The following is a 13,010-nucleotide window of genomic DNA, read 5'->3' on the forward strand; positions in this document are numbered from 1 at the left end:
CAGAAAGGAAAGTATAATTTATATGTACAACCAATAAACCTGATACAGAAGAGGGAATTGGGACAGACCAGGATTGTGAAAAGAGACTGGGAAAGGGGCAGCAAGAAAGTGAAGGGGCAGCAAAGAGGAAGTGGGGGGTTCGCCATGCAAACTGCCACTCTCCTCAGCCCCTCCTGGGGAGGAAGGTATGCCCATGTCTCCCTAACCTGCCCTTATTATTTTGCTCTGGTCCTAAAAGCAAAGTAGTCCCCTGATTAGGCCCCCTGCCTAACCCACTCAAATTTAGTCCATATTCAGGCCTTCAGTAGGGATGGAAGTCCTCAAAACACTTGAGCCCCAGAGCTAGGGGTTCCCCCAATACCTGGCCCATTGTGTTTTCTCCTACCCTTTCTAGGTTACCTGGGTCCCTAGGGCAGATTGGGAAACTCCTCTTTGGCTTGAGGGAGTATCACCCAACCATTACTCTCTTTGTAGGGGTAGTTCTTGGCCCCTGTGGAGGGGATAAAATGCCCGACACAAGATGCCAGTACACAGGAGGTAACTGAGCCAGTGAATGGTGCCTTTATTCTGAGGCTGAACAGCAATTGACTCCCTTGTAACTGCTCCACACTATTTGAGGAGAGGTAGGGAAAGGAAACATGCAGTCACCCTCCTCTTCCCTTCTCCCTCCCTGGGCTCATTGTCATCCCTATCTAAAGTCCTCCTCCTCTCTTCAAAGCTCCTTTCCCCTACCAAAGTTTCTAAGGCCAGGCAATGCTAATCCCCCATTTCTGCACAAGATGGAGCTTATATTATATTGCAGGAATAAAGATTGGGGAGGATCCACCTCTTTCCTCCCCACAATCATTTATTGAAAAGCTGTGTATGTTTGGCAGTGGAGGATAAAGGTACTTGGAAGACCCTGCTAACCCAGACCTCTTCTCACCAGCAGTCTTCAAAGCATGGTGGGAAAGGTACGCGGGAGTGGAGAAAGACAAAGGGTTCTTCTTGAAGAGAGGAGTCACAGAGAGGGGCAAAGGGGCTCCTAGCCCAGTGGTGGCCCAAGGGGTGGGGAAGGTGGAAGATTGGCAGCAGGCCCCAGAGCCTGAGCTGGGGGTCGACCTCGGGCACGGGGCCTGGGTGATGGGCAGGCCTGGGATCCAGTCAGTCGTCTATACAGATCACCTCCCCGGCTCGGGGCTCCTTCCGATCCAGCCCGTCTGACACCAACGCCCCCACCATTTCCTTCTCCTTCTTCACCAGCACTGGAGGGCCGTTGGTGGCGGCTGTTTGGGCAAGGGATAAGGAAGTGTCAATCCCTCTTTCACTCCCAATCACTTTCTGGCAATAGTACACTCTCATTTCCAAGTCACCTCATGCCACTTGCAATTGTCCAGGGTAGTGGTAGGAAGACCAGGGCAACCCCTCTCCCTGACAGTCCCCTTTGTGCCACATGATGGAACACATGTCACTACACCCCCTTTTCATTCATATGCTCTTTCCCTGAAGTTAACACAGATGGAGGAGGCTCAGGTAAGATCTACCAAAATTGTAGAACCACTGAAACCCTGGATGAGGTTTGTGACAAAGGAAATGGAAGAGAAGCTAAGAAAGTGTGGGAAGAAGAAAGCCCAGAACAATTTCTTTCCATAAAACACAGGGTACTTCCACTGCAATGAGATGGACTGGAGCAACAAAAGGGTAGCTGAGCAGGGATAAGCTCAGAAAAGGAGGAATGAGAGGAAGTTGGCTGACCTGTGATGAAGGACCCTGCAGGCATCTGGCTGTAATTGGCGCCTGCGGCGGCCAGGGCCCCTACGGGAGCGGGAGCGGGACTGAAGGCTGCCCCGTACCCCGGAGGTGTAGCATAGGGACCTGGAGGAAACACCTGGAATAGAGAACAAGACCAGATTAGAAGGTCCACAGTCCAAAAGGAAAGAAGCTGCAGGGAAAACGTTATGGGCCAAACTCCAGAACTAGTGCAGGGCATAGCATACAGGCATGGAGACTCAAGGGTGAGGAATATGCTAGAGTGTATCGTTTTTCCATACTGTATAGGATTCAATGTACGTGTATGTACGTGTGTAGGAGTACCAACAGGGGAATGCAGTTAGAGGGAAAGGGGGTTACCGGTGTGGGGTGAGGCTCCGTGCCCTTGCTGGCCAGCCGGCTGAGGATGCTGCGCTCTGACATCTGAAGGCGGGCTGCGATGGGGGGTATTCGAGACAGCGTGGCTGGCAGGCGGGTCACGTCTGCCTTCATGTCGCTCAGCAATTCCTCCAGCTGGTTCAGAACTGGGGCCCGGGCCACGGAGAAAGAAGGGCAAGAGAAAGACAGGCAAAGGAAGAGATGGAGCCAGGAAAAGAGATGAGGAGTCAGATGAACAGATAAAGTCAGAAAAAGAGAGCAAGAGGACACAGATGTCAAAGAACCAGAGAAGAAAATGATAGAAGTAGGCAGAAAAAGAGAGTGACTCGATAGAAGGGGAGTAAGTATCAGGTAAAGAGGCAGTGAGACCAGATCACCACATAGATAGATGAGAGAAGAAAGGAAGAAAGGGATTATGGAAAAAAGGGAGACAGGGGAGGAGCACATTGGAAGACATGGGGGCGGGGAGTTGTCAGAACATCCCGTACTGGAAGAGTGAGGTTTTGGGGTTGGGGATGATGGGAAGGAAATAGTCAGGAGGCATGGGGAACTGGTAAGTGGTGTCAAAGATTTAGGGATCAAGGTTTTAATATGTAATGGGGGAGGGAGGTTAGAGGGTCAGCATTACAGATTCAAGGAATTAGAACAGGAATCAAAGGTTCCAGGAATCAGTCACTACATCAGATAGGATTAGGTTAAAGGGCTTTGGAATTTAGTATTTTATTTTCAAGGTAAGAGGGTTTGGGAGGAAGGGTTAAAGGTCAGAGGGAAATTTCATTGAGTAGGGTCAGAAGGTGGGATGGTGGTAGTTTCTGCCTTGTGGGGTGAATGAGATGTGAGGAATGTGATTTGTGGGGTTGCAGATAAGGATTTTTGTGGGCTCTACACAGGCTAAGACCCCAGGGAGGGTGCTATTAGCAGTATGGCAGGCATGTGAGTCAGCAAAGAAGTTCTGCCCTTTAGAGGGGAATGTGTGGTCTCATGGGGTCCTGGGGAGAAAGTCCCTCTTTTAAGCACCGATGTGAATGCTACTGGGCATGGATGAGGGCTGGCTACATAAACCCTAGAGACTAAAAACCAAGGGGATGTCAGGTGGGTCAGGGGTGGGGTTAGAGGTCAGAGGGGGGTGGTTCAGAGGGAAAGGGATCAGGGGGGTGGGAAGATTCTGAGGGATGCGGGGTGAAGACTTACGCAGCATTGTGGGCCCTCCCCCGCGCGGGGCCACCGCGGCCCTTACCCTTGTGCAGTACGGCGTTGGCCGGCTTGTTCCCCGCCAGCGACTCCTTGGAGAGGTGCTGGTGGCTCTCAGCCAGGCACTCGGCCTCGGCGAAGCGGGCGTGGAGGGCCATGGCGGGGTGCGCCGGCTCCTGCGACAGATTCAGGTAGGCCGCCCGCCGAAGCTGCTCCTCAATCACCAGCGCCTGCTCCAGGAGCTGAGGGCATGGAGAGAGGGAATTAGTGCAGGGATTTGCCAGCACTGAGTGGGTGGATGGTGGGCCAGAGGGAACCCTGGAGACCACAGTGCCGTTTCTGCTGGCCCAGGGAATTCCCAGCTCCACACCAATACCTCCCCTACCATCAGCCCAGATCCAGACCACAATCCCAAACATAAGGTTACACTCTGCTCTTGGCCTCAAGCATCACCACCATCCTCAAAGTGTTAAACCCTGCAGTCCAACCAGTGGGCCCACCTCTGACCCAACCCCTCTTCAACATTGTTCCCTTCTTCCCTCATCCCCACCTTGAATCTCCGGGCCAGAAACTTATTTTTCATCTCCAGAAAGTTTCCTTTATTGGCTTCAGTTTTAAATGGCTCATTGATAATGGCAAACTGGGCATCATTCTGGATGTCCTGCCACCGTGCGTAGCCATGGCTGCCAATGAAGGAAGGGGACCATCAAGGAATTTAACAGGGCTGGGCTGGGCACTTCTTCCTTTTGCCTCAGTCTCTCCCAAGTGTGGCACTATGCCCACTTCCCTGGGTGTGGACACCTCTTCTCTGTAATTCCTTTTCCAGGTTGAGAGAATTTTTTCCCCCTTTCTTGTATCTCTATCAAAGGATACAGGACAATCCCAGCCAGAAGCCAATAGTCATGTCTTCGGTGCCAGATCTCATTGAGTTTCCCTGAAGAAATGGCTGCCCGTTCCTCATTCTGCCATAGTGTGTGAAGCTCTGAAAAGAGAATGGAAGACAGATGAGGCATCAGGAGTTTTCAAACCACATCCAGTCCAATAAATAGGTATAGATGAAGGAACTGAATAGTGGTAGAGAACACTAGGGGGCTCTTTATGAGGAACAAGTCAAGGTTAGGGTAGGGCTACAACTAAAAGTAGTTACAAAGAAGGTTCAAGTTAGAATTAAGAATAAAGGTATGATAAAGATAACTTTGGAGTGAGGAGTACACTTAAGAAGGCCTGAGGGCAAGGAAAAAAATAGCATGCACCATTTCAAGGGCAGGTACTTGGAATTAAAGGTAGCAGAAGGCTTCAGGCAAAATGAGAAACCCCATAAGGATGAGCAAATCCCAGTGAAAAGTAGGTGGCAGTAAGAGGTGCCCCCACCTGTAAATCCACCATCTGCAATATTAAACATGAACCGTGGCTTCTCTGCCTTCTCCTCACGTCGCCCATTGGATCTTGGCTCATCTCGAGGAGGCCCAGGTCGAAGCTCCCGGCCCCCTTTAACATCTTCTGTTAGGGCAGATGGAGCCAAGCTCAGACCTCAGAAGTCTCCTTCCAGGTCCCAAAACTATGTACACCCTGTACTGTTTTGGGACTTGTAACAGCTATCCACCCAGGATCCAGGCATTTGATCACCCAGACTTCACCTTCCCTGATTCCCTCAGGTACCCAGGTCCAATCCTTCCACCCATTACCTCTCTTGCCCAAATCCCCCATTTCCCCTTCCGGCCTCTCCCTGTGTTCCTGTGCATCCAATGGCTTCTCTTCCCCCCTCTCTCCTGGCATCAACTCTGTAGCTGTGGAAGGGGGTAAAGGACAGGAAGGGAAGATGTCACCCTCATTCTCTGACCCCAGAAGAGCAAACCCCCAAATTCTAAGCCCATCACTCATATGTCCATGCACCCACCTGACTTCTCTCTGTCCCCCCGATACCCAGGTTCAGGCTCCATCTCTCCAGGTACCACTGGCTCCTCATCCTCTAGAGGAATCTTCCTTGACTCCAGCCGCTCCCCAAGTGATAGGGCGGGGCTGGGGGCATCAGCCTAGAAGACAACAATGGGTCGGGATGAACTGGAGGGTTACCAGACACCTGGCCTCCAAGATCCCCCTACTATCTCTCCTTAGGGGAGCCAGGGAGCCACACACTTCTGTGTCCATCTTTTCCCCAATTCTGCTATTCTTCTCTGGCTTCTCCTCCTGGTTTTCAGCTTCATCTTTCTCAAGTGGTGTCCTTATGCCATCTCCTTTCTCACTTGGAGCTGGAGTAGCTACAGGGGGGAAGGAAGAGTAAAGAAGGCAGAAACTCCCCCACCTTGACTCCAATCACTCTGTGTCTGGTCCCATCAGATACTGGCCTCATCTCCTTCTCTCCCACCCATCTGGCCCAATTACCAGGTTTAGAGGTGCAAGGACTATTTGTAGCAGAAGCCTCAGGAGTGGTGGGAGATGTTTTGGTAGGAGAGGAGGCTCTGGAGGAGCGCTTAGAGTCAGCACTAGGGTCGGGCATCAGCTCAGGCATCGACCAGCGCCCATTGATGTGTTCAAACTCCTGTACCTGAGGGGAGAGTAGGAGTCGTAGACACAGAATCTACTTTAGGCAATAGATACACAAGAAATTCCAGTCGCCTCTGTCTCATCTCAAACCAGCCTGAGCTTGGAACTCAGGAATGCAAGGCAGAGGAGAGACACAACCCAGGAGGGACAGGGCCCAGGCAGCCAGCTTGGTTCTTTTTTTTTTAGATTTTATTTACTTATTTTAGACAGAGGAGAAAGGAAGAAGCAAGGCAGAAAAACATCATCATGTGGTTGCCTCTTGCATGCCCCCTGTAGGGGACCTGGCCCGCAACCCAGGCATGTGCCCTGACTAGGAATCGAACTGGTGACCCCTTGGTTCACAGGCCAGCACTCAATCCACCAGCCAGGGCTCCAGCTTGGTTTTTTTACTGAGAAGGAAAACCGATACCTTTTTCTTGACAAGAGACATGACACCAATGCGGGTCAACACTTGCTGGCGACTCAGGCCCTCCCGAGGGACCCCATCAGCAAATGTTTCAGAGCCATCTGCCCCCGGCTCACAGAGATGGCGCATGAACAAAGACACATAGGCCCTAAGGAGCATGGGGATAGAGGGTGGGTTAGAAAAGCCTTGAGCAACACAAGAATTAAAGAACCCCTCAATCTTAAACTCCCCAGGTGCCCTCCCCTGAGCCTCTCCAAATCCTAAGCCCCTATCTGCCCCTCTCCCCATTCTTCTACTGTCTATTTGGCTTTGGTACTTTGTTCCTAGGCCCCATCAGTCAGCTCTTCATCCTTTCCACCAGCTCCCTGCCTGGTTATCGTGTCCAAGTAAATGTGAGGCGAGGACAGTCCAGGTGAGGCTCCTCTCTTAACCACCTCTCCCATAGGGAAGAAAGCCTGGCCTCTCTACTCTAGGCTCGTCTGAGGGAGGGTGGGTTAGGCTAAGCCCACCCCCCAGGAAACCGAGCCAGGAATAGCAGGGAGCATGATAATCAGTTGAGTAAGATCACATCATATGGTAGCCAGGAGGAAGAAAGTAACACCCAAAGCCCTTACCCTTTCATCCAACTCTGTCCCATATCACCCACACTCACTTGAACTCCTTCTCAGTCTTGCCCCTTAGGTCTCGCACCAGCCACTGAGTGGTGAAGGCATCTTGCGGCGGCATACCCCAGCGCATCACAGCATTGAGGAAAGCCTTCCGCTGACGGGTGTTGAATCCCAACACCTGAGAATGGGAGAGAGGAGGGAGTGGATAATGGTGTCCATGCATCTCATTTCTTGGTTCTTTCTCCCCTCAGTGACTCAATTTCCAACCCTCAGCCTTCATTCTCTCCTCAGGGAACTCTTGGGGCCCAGACCCAGCTCTCACCTCAATGTTGCCCCCAACTCGAGCCAGCAGTGGAGGCAGTGGCTTATCCTTTTCATTCCGGAGCTGCCTCTTTGACTGTCGACGCCCTGGGCAAGGGTGACCCCAGTTAGTAGATCCACAACATCTTCCACCCCTCAGTCCTTCCCAACACCCCATTCCCGTAAGATACAAAACTCAGGTAGGGCCTGTGTCATGTCTGAGGTACTTCTAATTTTCTTCTAAGCACTTTCAGAACTACTAACTCAGCAGGTCTAAAAGAATCAAGTGATATTGAAAAAGTCAGTAGTAAACACTTGATGCAAGCAAGATTACTGATGGGAATGTAAAATGATGTAACCTTTCTTGATCTTTCATTTAGGAATCTAAGCCTGTGTGGTTATATACTCCAAATTTTAACAGTGGTGAGATTAGCTTCCTTTCTGCTTATCTATAATCTTCATTTTTTTCTACAAAAAAGCATTCATTTACATAAAAACAGTGGGCTTAAAGGACAATAGAAAGTGAAATGGAAAGAGATGTGGCAGAAAATCAGGAAAACAGATACTACCTTCAGGACGCTCATCGAAGTCTTCATCCTCCTCCTCTGATCCCACTGAGTATTCTGACTGGTTATCTGAGAAGGGAAAGGGTGCAGTGGTCACTGATGGCTCCCTGGACAAGCCCCTTCGGCCCAGATACCTCCTGGGGATGCTGGATGACTGCCTGCAGCCTAACTTTGGGACCATATATCATGAACCATGTCCACTTACCACCCACCTTGTCTCTGGGCACCTCCTGAATCCTGTGTAACCCACAAAAACTCCTGGGTGTCCATGTGAGCCCTCCACAATCACCAAGTAGCTTAGATCACCTGCAAATCCTCCTGGCCTCTGGGGAGCTCCTACTGATCCTTCCTAATCTTTTTCCCCTTTAGTAAGGAAAGCCCTGTTCCCTAGGCCTCTCTTTTCAACTAAATGCTCGCGGCCTCTGGGCCCCTCCTCACTACTCTTTGCTTCTCAGTTTCTGCATGGGGGGACAGGGTCAGGCAGAAAGACACAGTACTCACCTTGGTCTTCCTGAGCAGCATCATTGTAGTTAACTTGCTTGCGAACCCGCTTGCCCTTGCCAAGATTCCGGGCTAGGTCTTCCTGCTGTTGTTCATAGTGATGCCTCAATAGCTTTTCCCAGTAATCAGGATCCACATTCTCCTCCTGCTTGATGATCTCTCGTTCGATCTCCTCAATCTGAACAGCAGCAGGATGAATGTCAGTAGGCTCCCTTTTAACCCAGGCCTTTCCTCCTGCCTCTTAGTTCTCAACTCTGTGTAAATTTCCTGGACATTGCACGTTTTCCTTTTCCTTATCTCTTACCTTCAATATGCTTCTCTTCATTATTTCCCTTTTCTAAACCCCTCCTCTAGTACCCTCTGTGTCCCTCCTGCTCTGTCTCAGAAGGTACCCTTCCATGTTTATCAGTGCTTTCTGTGCCTAAATGTTCCTCCAAAGTCCAGTATCACCTATCAGACTAAGAAGTTGTTTGTGGTCTACTACTGCTCTTTGCTGGGCACTATGGTAAAAGATCAGATTTTTAAACAAGAAAAAAATGAGAGGAAGGGGGATCCTCCTACTTCAAGGTGCAGCAAAGGAAACTGCCCTTTAAAGTCAGCCCAGGATAGACAGCACCTAGCCCTAGCCACTCACCTTGTCTTCCTCCCGCACCACATACTGGGCCACCTTGAAGGAACTGAGGTATTCATTCATGTTCTGTACATCTGTGTCCTCAGTTGCATCCTGGTTCCGGTCCAACAGCCGAGCAATGGCCTCATTGTCATAGTGAATCACACTGCTATCCTCCTCCTTGTTCTCCCCTGGTGGAGATGAAGAACAAGAGAGAACTCTTGAGTTCCAACCAGAACCTTAGGCAGAACTTTTGAAAGACCACAGGAAAGCATTCTATTTGCTTCCCTTCCATAGGAGCTCTAGAGAAGGTCCTTTCCCCAGAAGTCAATGTAGCAATTTGTTGTTTTCAACCCTACATATTAGGAAAGAGGCCAACCTTCCTCCACAGACTAAAGAGAGGTGTTTGTCTTCAAGGGTTTCAGAAGAGAAGTACTCACAGGAAAGCAGGTGCCAGTTTCCAGGGAGCTGCAAAAGAGGTTCTCACCCTCATTTTCGTCCTTAAATAGCTCCTCAGTGCCAAATTTGAGGATGTCATCCAGCTCCTGCTTGGACATGGAGCCTGCCTTGGAGCCCAGCCCAGGCCGCACCACCAGATGTGTGAGCATCATCTTTCTCTTGGCCACTTGTGTGATTCGTTCTTCCACTGATGCACGAGTCACAAACCGGTAAATCATTACTTTGTTGGCCTGGCCAATCCTATGAGCCCGGCTGAAAGCCTGCAGGGGGCAGAAGAAAGTGAGGATGGGCTAGGGGAGTGGCAGGTGAGAATGCCACCCACATGCTCAGGAAAGGAGGCTACCAGGAAAGAGTCTTCAACCACCACCCCTCTCCCCTACTAAGAGGTTTATTTCTGACCCCAGAACACAACACCCTCTTCCATGAACTCATGTGTCCTTGCCAAATGGTGCAGGACCTCTAGGAGGCGAGTTCCCACCTGGATGTCATTATGAGGGTTCCAGTCAGAATCGAAGATGATGACAGTGTCTGCAGTGGCCAGATTGATGCCCAAGCCCCCAGCTCGGGTGGACAAGAGAAAGCAGAATTGTTGGGCCCCAGGAGCTAGGAGGTGTGAATTAGGAGATCAGGCTTTTCTTGTAGCCAGTAATTCAGTCTACCTGCTCCTAGGTGTTCTCTGACTACAACCAACCAACCAACCAACCATGTCCCCAGCTCAGAAGCTCAAGTGGCTAATATCCTCCCAGGCCAGGCCCCTCCTAGCCTAGGACCTAGGCACAGGTTTCTCAGGCCTCCCACACACAGCTGGGACCGAGGTATCTCCCTGCTTACCATTGAATCTATCGATGGCCTCCTGCCTCAGGGCACCAGTGATGCCACCATCAATGCGCTCATATTTGTAGCCTTCATAGTCTAAGAAGTCCTCTAGTAAGTCTAACATTTTGGTCATCTAGAGCAAGGGAAAAGTGAGTCCAGAATGAGGAGGCAGTGGTGTGCCCTGTCTGCTCTGACTACCTGTTTACTGTCTTTCAACCCCAGTCTTTACACTTGTACCCCTGCATTCCTATCTCGCTGGTGCTACTTTTGCCATTCCCAACACTCCCTCATTGCACAGTTTTCTCAAAACATCTTGCTTTCTCCTAAGGCAGAGTATCTTCTCTGAAAGCCATGAGAAGGTTTCAAAGAAATCTATGAGCCCCCTAAAAATCTGTACACAATTATATAATAGTGCAGCTTTCCTAGAATGTGGACCCAGAGCATTCATCAGATTTCCAAAAGGTCTGTGCTCTTGTCACCTCTCCAATAAGGTTAAGAAATAGTATCAATCCCCAGAGACCTCCTTGAAGAGGCAGATGGTTCACCCTCTCCCCCTTTTCTTTATCTGACTTAAAAGAAGCTGAACTACAACTTCCAAAAAACAGAGATCAGAAGCCAAGAAGAAGTTAGCTATACTATAAACTCTTAAGGATGTAATCTCCTAACTTTTCAAACTATGGCAGGCATAGGAATAAAAGAGATAAGGGATTAGTCTGATGGTGAGAATGAGCTACAGGGCTGGGTCACCTGTGAGAAGATGAGTACTCTGTGTCCCTGCTCCTTTAGCTTCCGCAGCATCTTCTGCAGCAGCATGAGCTTCCCAGATGCCTTAATAAGTGCCCCACCCTCGTAAGCCCCACTGGGAAGTTTTGGGGACTCCTGAAAAAAGGGAGAAAGAAGAGGGTTAGGCAACATGACCCTGTATTCTGACTGTGCCTAGGAAGCTAGAAGCCCAAATCCAGTCTCCACACCTTTTAAATTCCTACTCTTCTCAGAAATCCAGTCCCCCCAGCCTCCCAGCCCAGCTTTAATTAGCCCTGTGCTCAATTCATCCACTTTTAGAAAGCCAGGCATTTATTAATCAGTTCCCAGCTCTTATATCTACCATAGCAGCCACAGGAAAGAGGTATGGATGGTTGCAGCACTTCTTAAGATCCATCATGATGTTAAGCAGAGACACTTGGTTCCCACCGCCCCGTGAATTCAAGGCCTCAAAATTCCGAGTCAAGATATACTTGTAGTATTTCCTAAAGACCAGGGCAAGGGTATAGAAGAGACATAAAGGAAGTGATTATGGTGTTGCATTTGATCACCACCTCCTGGAAAGCTGCCAACAAATCCCCAACCCCTCGTCTAGGTAACCCTCCTTGCATCTCACTTCTGCATGGGACTCAGCTCCACTCGAACAATGAGCTCTGTCTTTGCTGGCATGTTCTTGAAGACATCAGCCTTGAGCCTCCGCAGCATATGTGGCCCCAGCAAATCATGCAGTTTTTTAATCTGGTCTTCTTTGGATATGTCTGCAAACTCCTCTAGGAAGCCCTCCAGGTTGCTAGTAGTCGGGATGAAGCCAGAAAATGGACAGCTGTCAGGGTCTTTGCCCCTGACCTCAGGCTCTGTTGTTCACTTCAGATGAATCCTCTACCCACTTGTCTTAGCCCCTCTGTCTCTTGTTTTTGCAGACTACCCTAAGGAGCTACTTACTTAAACCTCTCCGGGGTAAGGAAGTTCAGCAGATGAAAAAGCTCCTCCAGATTGTTTTGCAATGGAGTCCCTGTCAGCAGTAATTTATGATCTATCTTGTAGCCATTGAGGACCCTGAAAAACTAGATAATGGTGCAAGGAAAGACAGGAGAAAGGGCCCATCAGCGGCAAGTGGTTGGTGCAAAATATCAACATTTTCCTGCCTCTGGCTTCCATTTCCTTCAGGATCAGAGGCCCCAAATCCCTAGTTCTCACCCTCTTCCAACCTGAATTTCTCCCCAGAAGTTTCCCAGGCATCTTGCCTCCTGGACTAAAGACAAGTCCCTGGAACTTAAAATTTTAGGACTAAAGCAAGTAGGAGCCCACAACCTCAAGATTCTAAGGTCTAAGTATCTCACTCACCTTGGACTGGTTGTTTTTGAGTCGATGGGCCTCATCCACCACAAGGCAGGCCCAGCGGATGGAGCCAAGTGCTGCCTGATCAATGGTGATAAGCTCATACGATGTCAGGAGAACATGGAACTTCACCTGTGCCTCCCTCTGCCAACACAACATCATCCATTCAGCTGCTACCAGACATCCCAGCACCTAGACCTCCACCCCCACTCTTTACCAAGACACCCTGTCCTGATGATGATTCCCAAAGGGAGCCAGTGATCCTGTCCTCCAACTTTGACTAGATGCAGGGTTCACTGAGCATGGCCCCAAAACCTTCAACACACGTCCAGTACTGACAGATCCATGTACACCCCTGAGAGTACCTCCTACATCTCCAGGGTAGGAATATAGAGGCGTGAGGGTGGACTAAGGAGGTGGAAAGCTGAGTAAGGAACAAAGGAACTGAAATCCTGATTAGGGCAAAGAAATGACAGATTTGAAGATCTTAGAGGATATGAGGCAGAGGGGCTTACCTTCATCTTAAAAGCTTTCTTGCCACCTTTGATGGCATTATCTTCAAAGGAAAACTCATTCTCACGAATGATGGCTCGGCTGTCCTTATCACCCGTGTACGTCACCACATAAAATTTGGGTGCCCACATCTGGAACTCCCGCTCCCAGTTAATAATAGTAGAGAGTGGGGCGCTCACCAGGAAGGGACCCTTTGTGTGGCCCTGGCAGTAGAGGGCAGAGGAAACTATTAGTCTAAGTTGTATACTCCGGTTCCCTGCCTGCCACAC

General features: G+C 49.9%; 1 protein-coding gene and 1 non-coding gene across 14 annotated transcripts in view; both read right to left on the reverse strand.

The window, feature by feature from the left end:
• Nucleotides 1–13,010, reverse strand: part of CHD3 (chromodomain helicase DNA binding protein 3) — a 25,679-nt gene continuing 12,669 nt past the window's right edge. For 4 of the 13 annotated variants that reach the window (XM_037028199.1, XM_037028201.1, XM_037028202.1 and 1 more), the window contains exons 15-40: nucleotides 12,744–12,944; nucleotides 12,235–12,372; nucleotides 11,833–11,954; nucleotides 11,507–11,680; nucleotides 11,234–11,375; nucleotides 10,876–11,007; nucleotides 10,144–10,261; nucleotides 9,791–9,915; nucleotides 9,341–9,572; nucleotides 8,878–9,044; nucleotides 8,244–8,421; nucleotides 7,746–7,811; nucleotides 7,199–7,284; nucleotides 6,921–7,054; nucleotides 6,272–6,416; nucleotides 5,701–5,863; nucleotides 5,455–5,576; nucleotides 5,216–5,351; nucleotides 5,004–5,105; nucleotides 4,690–4,818; nucleotides 4,192–4,300; nucleotides 3,869–4,001; nucleotides 3,319–3,560; nucleotides 2,110–2,273; nucleotides 1,735–1,867; nucleotides 1–1,265 (exon numbers count right to left, since the gene is read on the reverse strand). In XM_037028199.1, coding sequence (XP_036884094.1) covers nucleotides 1,025–1,265; nucleotides 1,735–1,867; nucleotides 2,110–2,273; nucleotides 3,319–3,560; nucleotides 3,869–4,001; nucleotides 4,192–4,300; nucleotides 4,690–4,818; nucleotides 5,004–5,105; nucleotides 5,216–5,351; nucleotides 5,455–5,576; nucleotides 5,701–5,863; nucleotides 6,272–6,416; nucleotides 6,921–7,054; nucleotides 7,199–7,284; nucleotides 7,746–7,811; nucleotides 8,244–8,421; nucleotides 8,878–9,044; nucleotides 9,341–9,572; nucleotides 9,791–9,915; nucleotides 10,144–10,261; nucleotides 10,876–11,007; nucleotides 11,234–11,375; nucleotides 11,507–11,680; nucleotides 11,833–11,954; nucleotides 12,235–12,372; nucleotides 12,744–12,944 — 3,834 coding nt within the window. In that variant the 3' untranslated portion in view covers nucleotides 1–1,024. Of the gene's footprint in view, nucleotides 1,266–1,734; nucleotides 1,868–2,109; nucleotides 2,274–2,950; nucleotides 3,198–3,318; nucleotides 3,561–3,868; nucleotides 4,002–4,191; nucleotides 4,301–4,689; nucleotides 4,819–5,003; nucleotides 5,106–5,215; nucleotides 5,352–5,454; nucleotides 5,577–5,700; nucleotides 5,864–6,271; nucleotides 6,417–6,920; nucleotides 7,055–7,198; nucleotides 7,285–7,745; nucleotides 7,812–8,243; nucleotides 8,422–8,877; nucleotides 9,045–9,340; nucleotides 9,573–9,790; nucleotides 9,916–10,143; nucleotides 10,262–10,875; nucleotides 11,008–11,233; nucleotides 11,376–11,506; nucleotides 11,681–11,832; nucleotides 11,955–12,234; nucleotides 12,373–12,743; nucleotides 12,945–13,010 lie in introns of those variants that run through there. The other 9 variants (XM_037028211.1, XM_037028204.1, XM_037028209.1 and 6 more) reach the window with 6 other exon arrangements.
• Nucleotides 6,657–6,796, reverse strand: LOC118974756 (small Cajal body-specific RNA 21). Its single transcript, XR_005063959.1, has one exon.

Source organism: Sturnira hondurensis, unplaced genomic scaffold, assembly GCF_014824575.4.
Source record: "Sturnira hondurensis isolate 20B ecotype Veracruz unplaced genomic scaffold, ASM1482457v3 Scaffold0019835, whole genome shotgun sequence".
NCBI classification, from domain to species: domain Eukaryota; kingdom Metazoa; phylum Chordata; class Mammalia; order Chiroptera; family Phyllostomidae; genus Sturnira; species Sturnira hondurensis.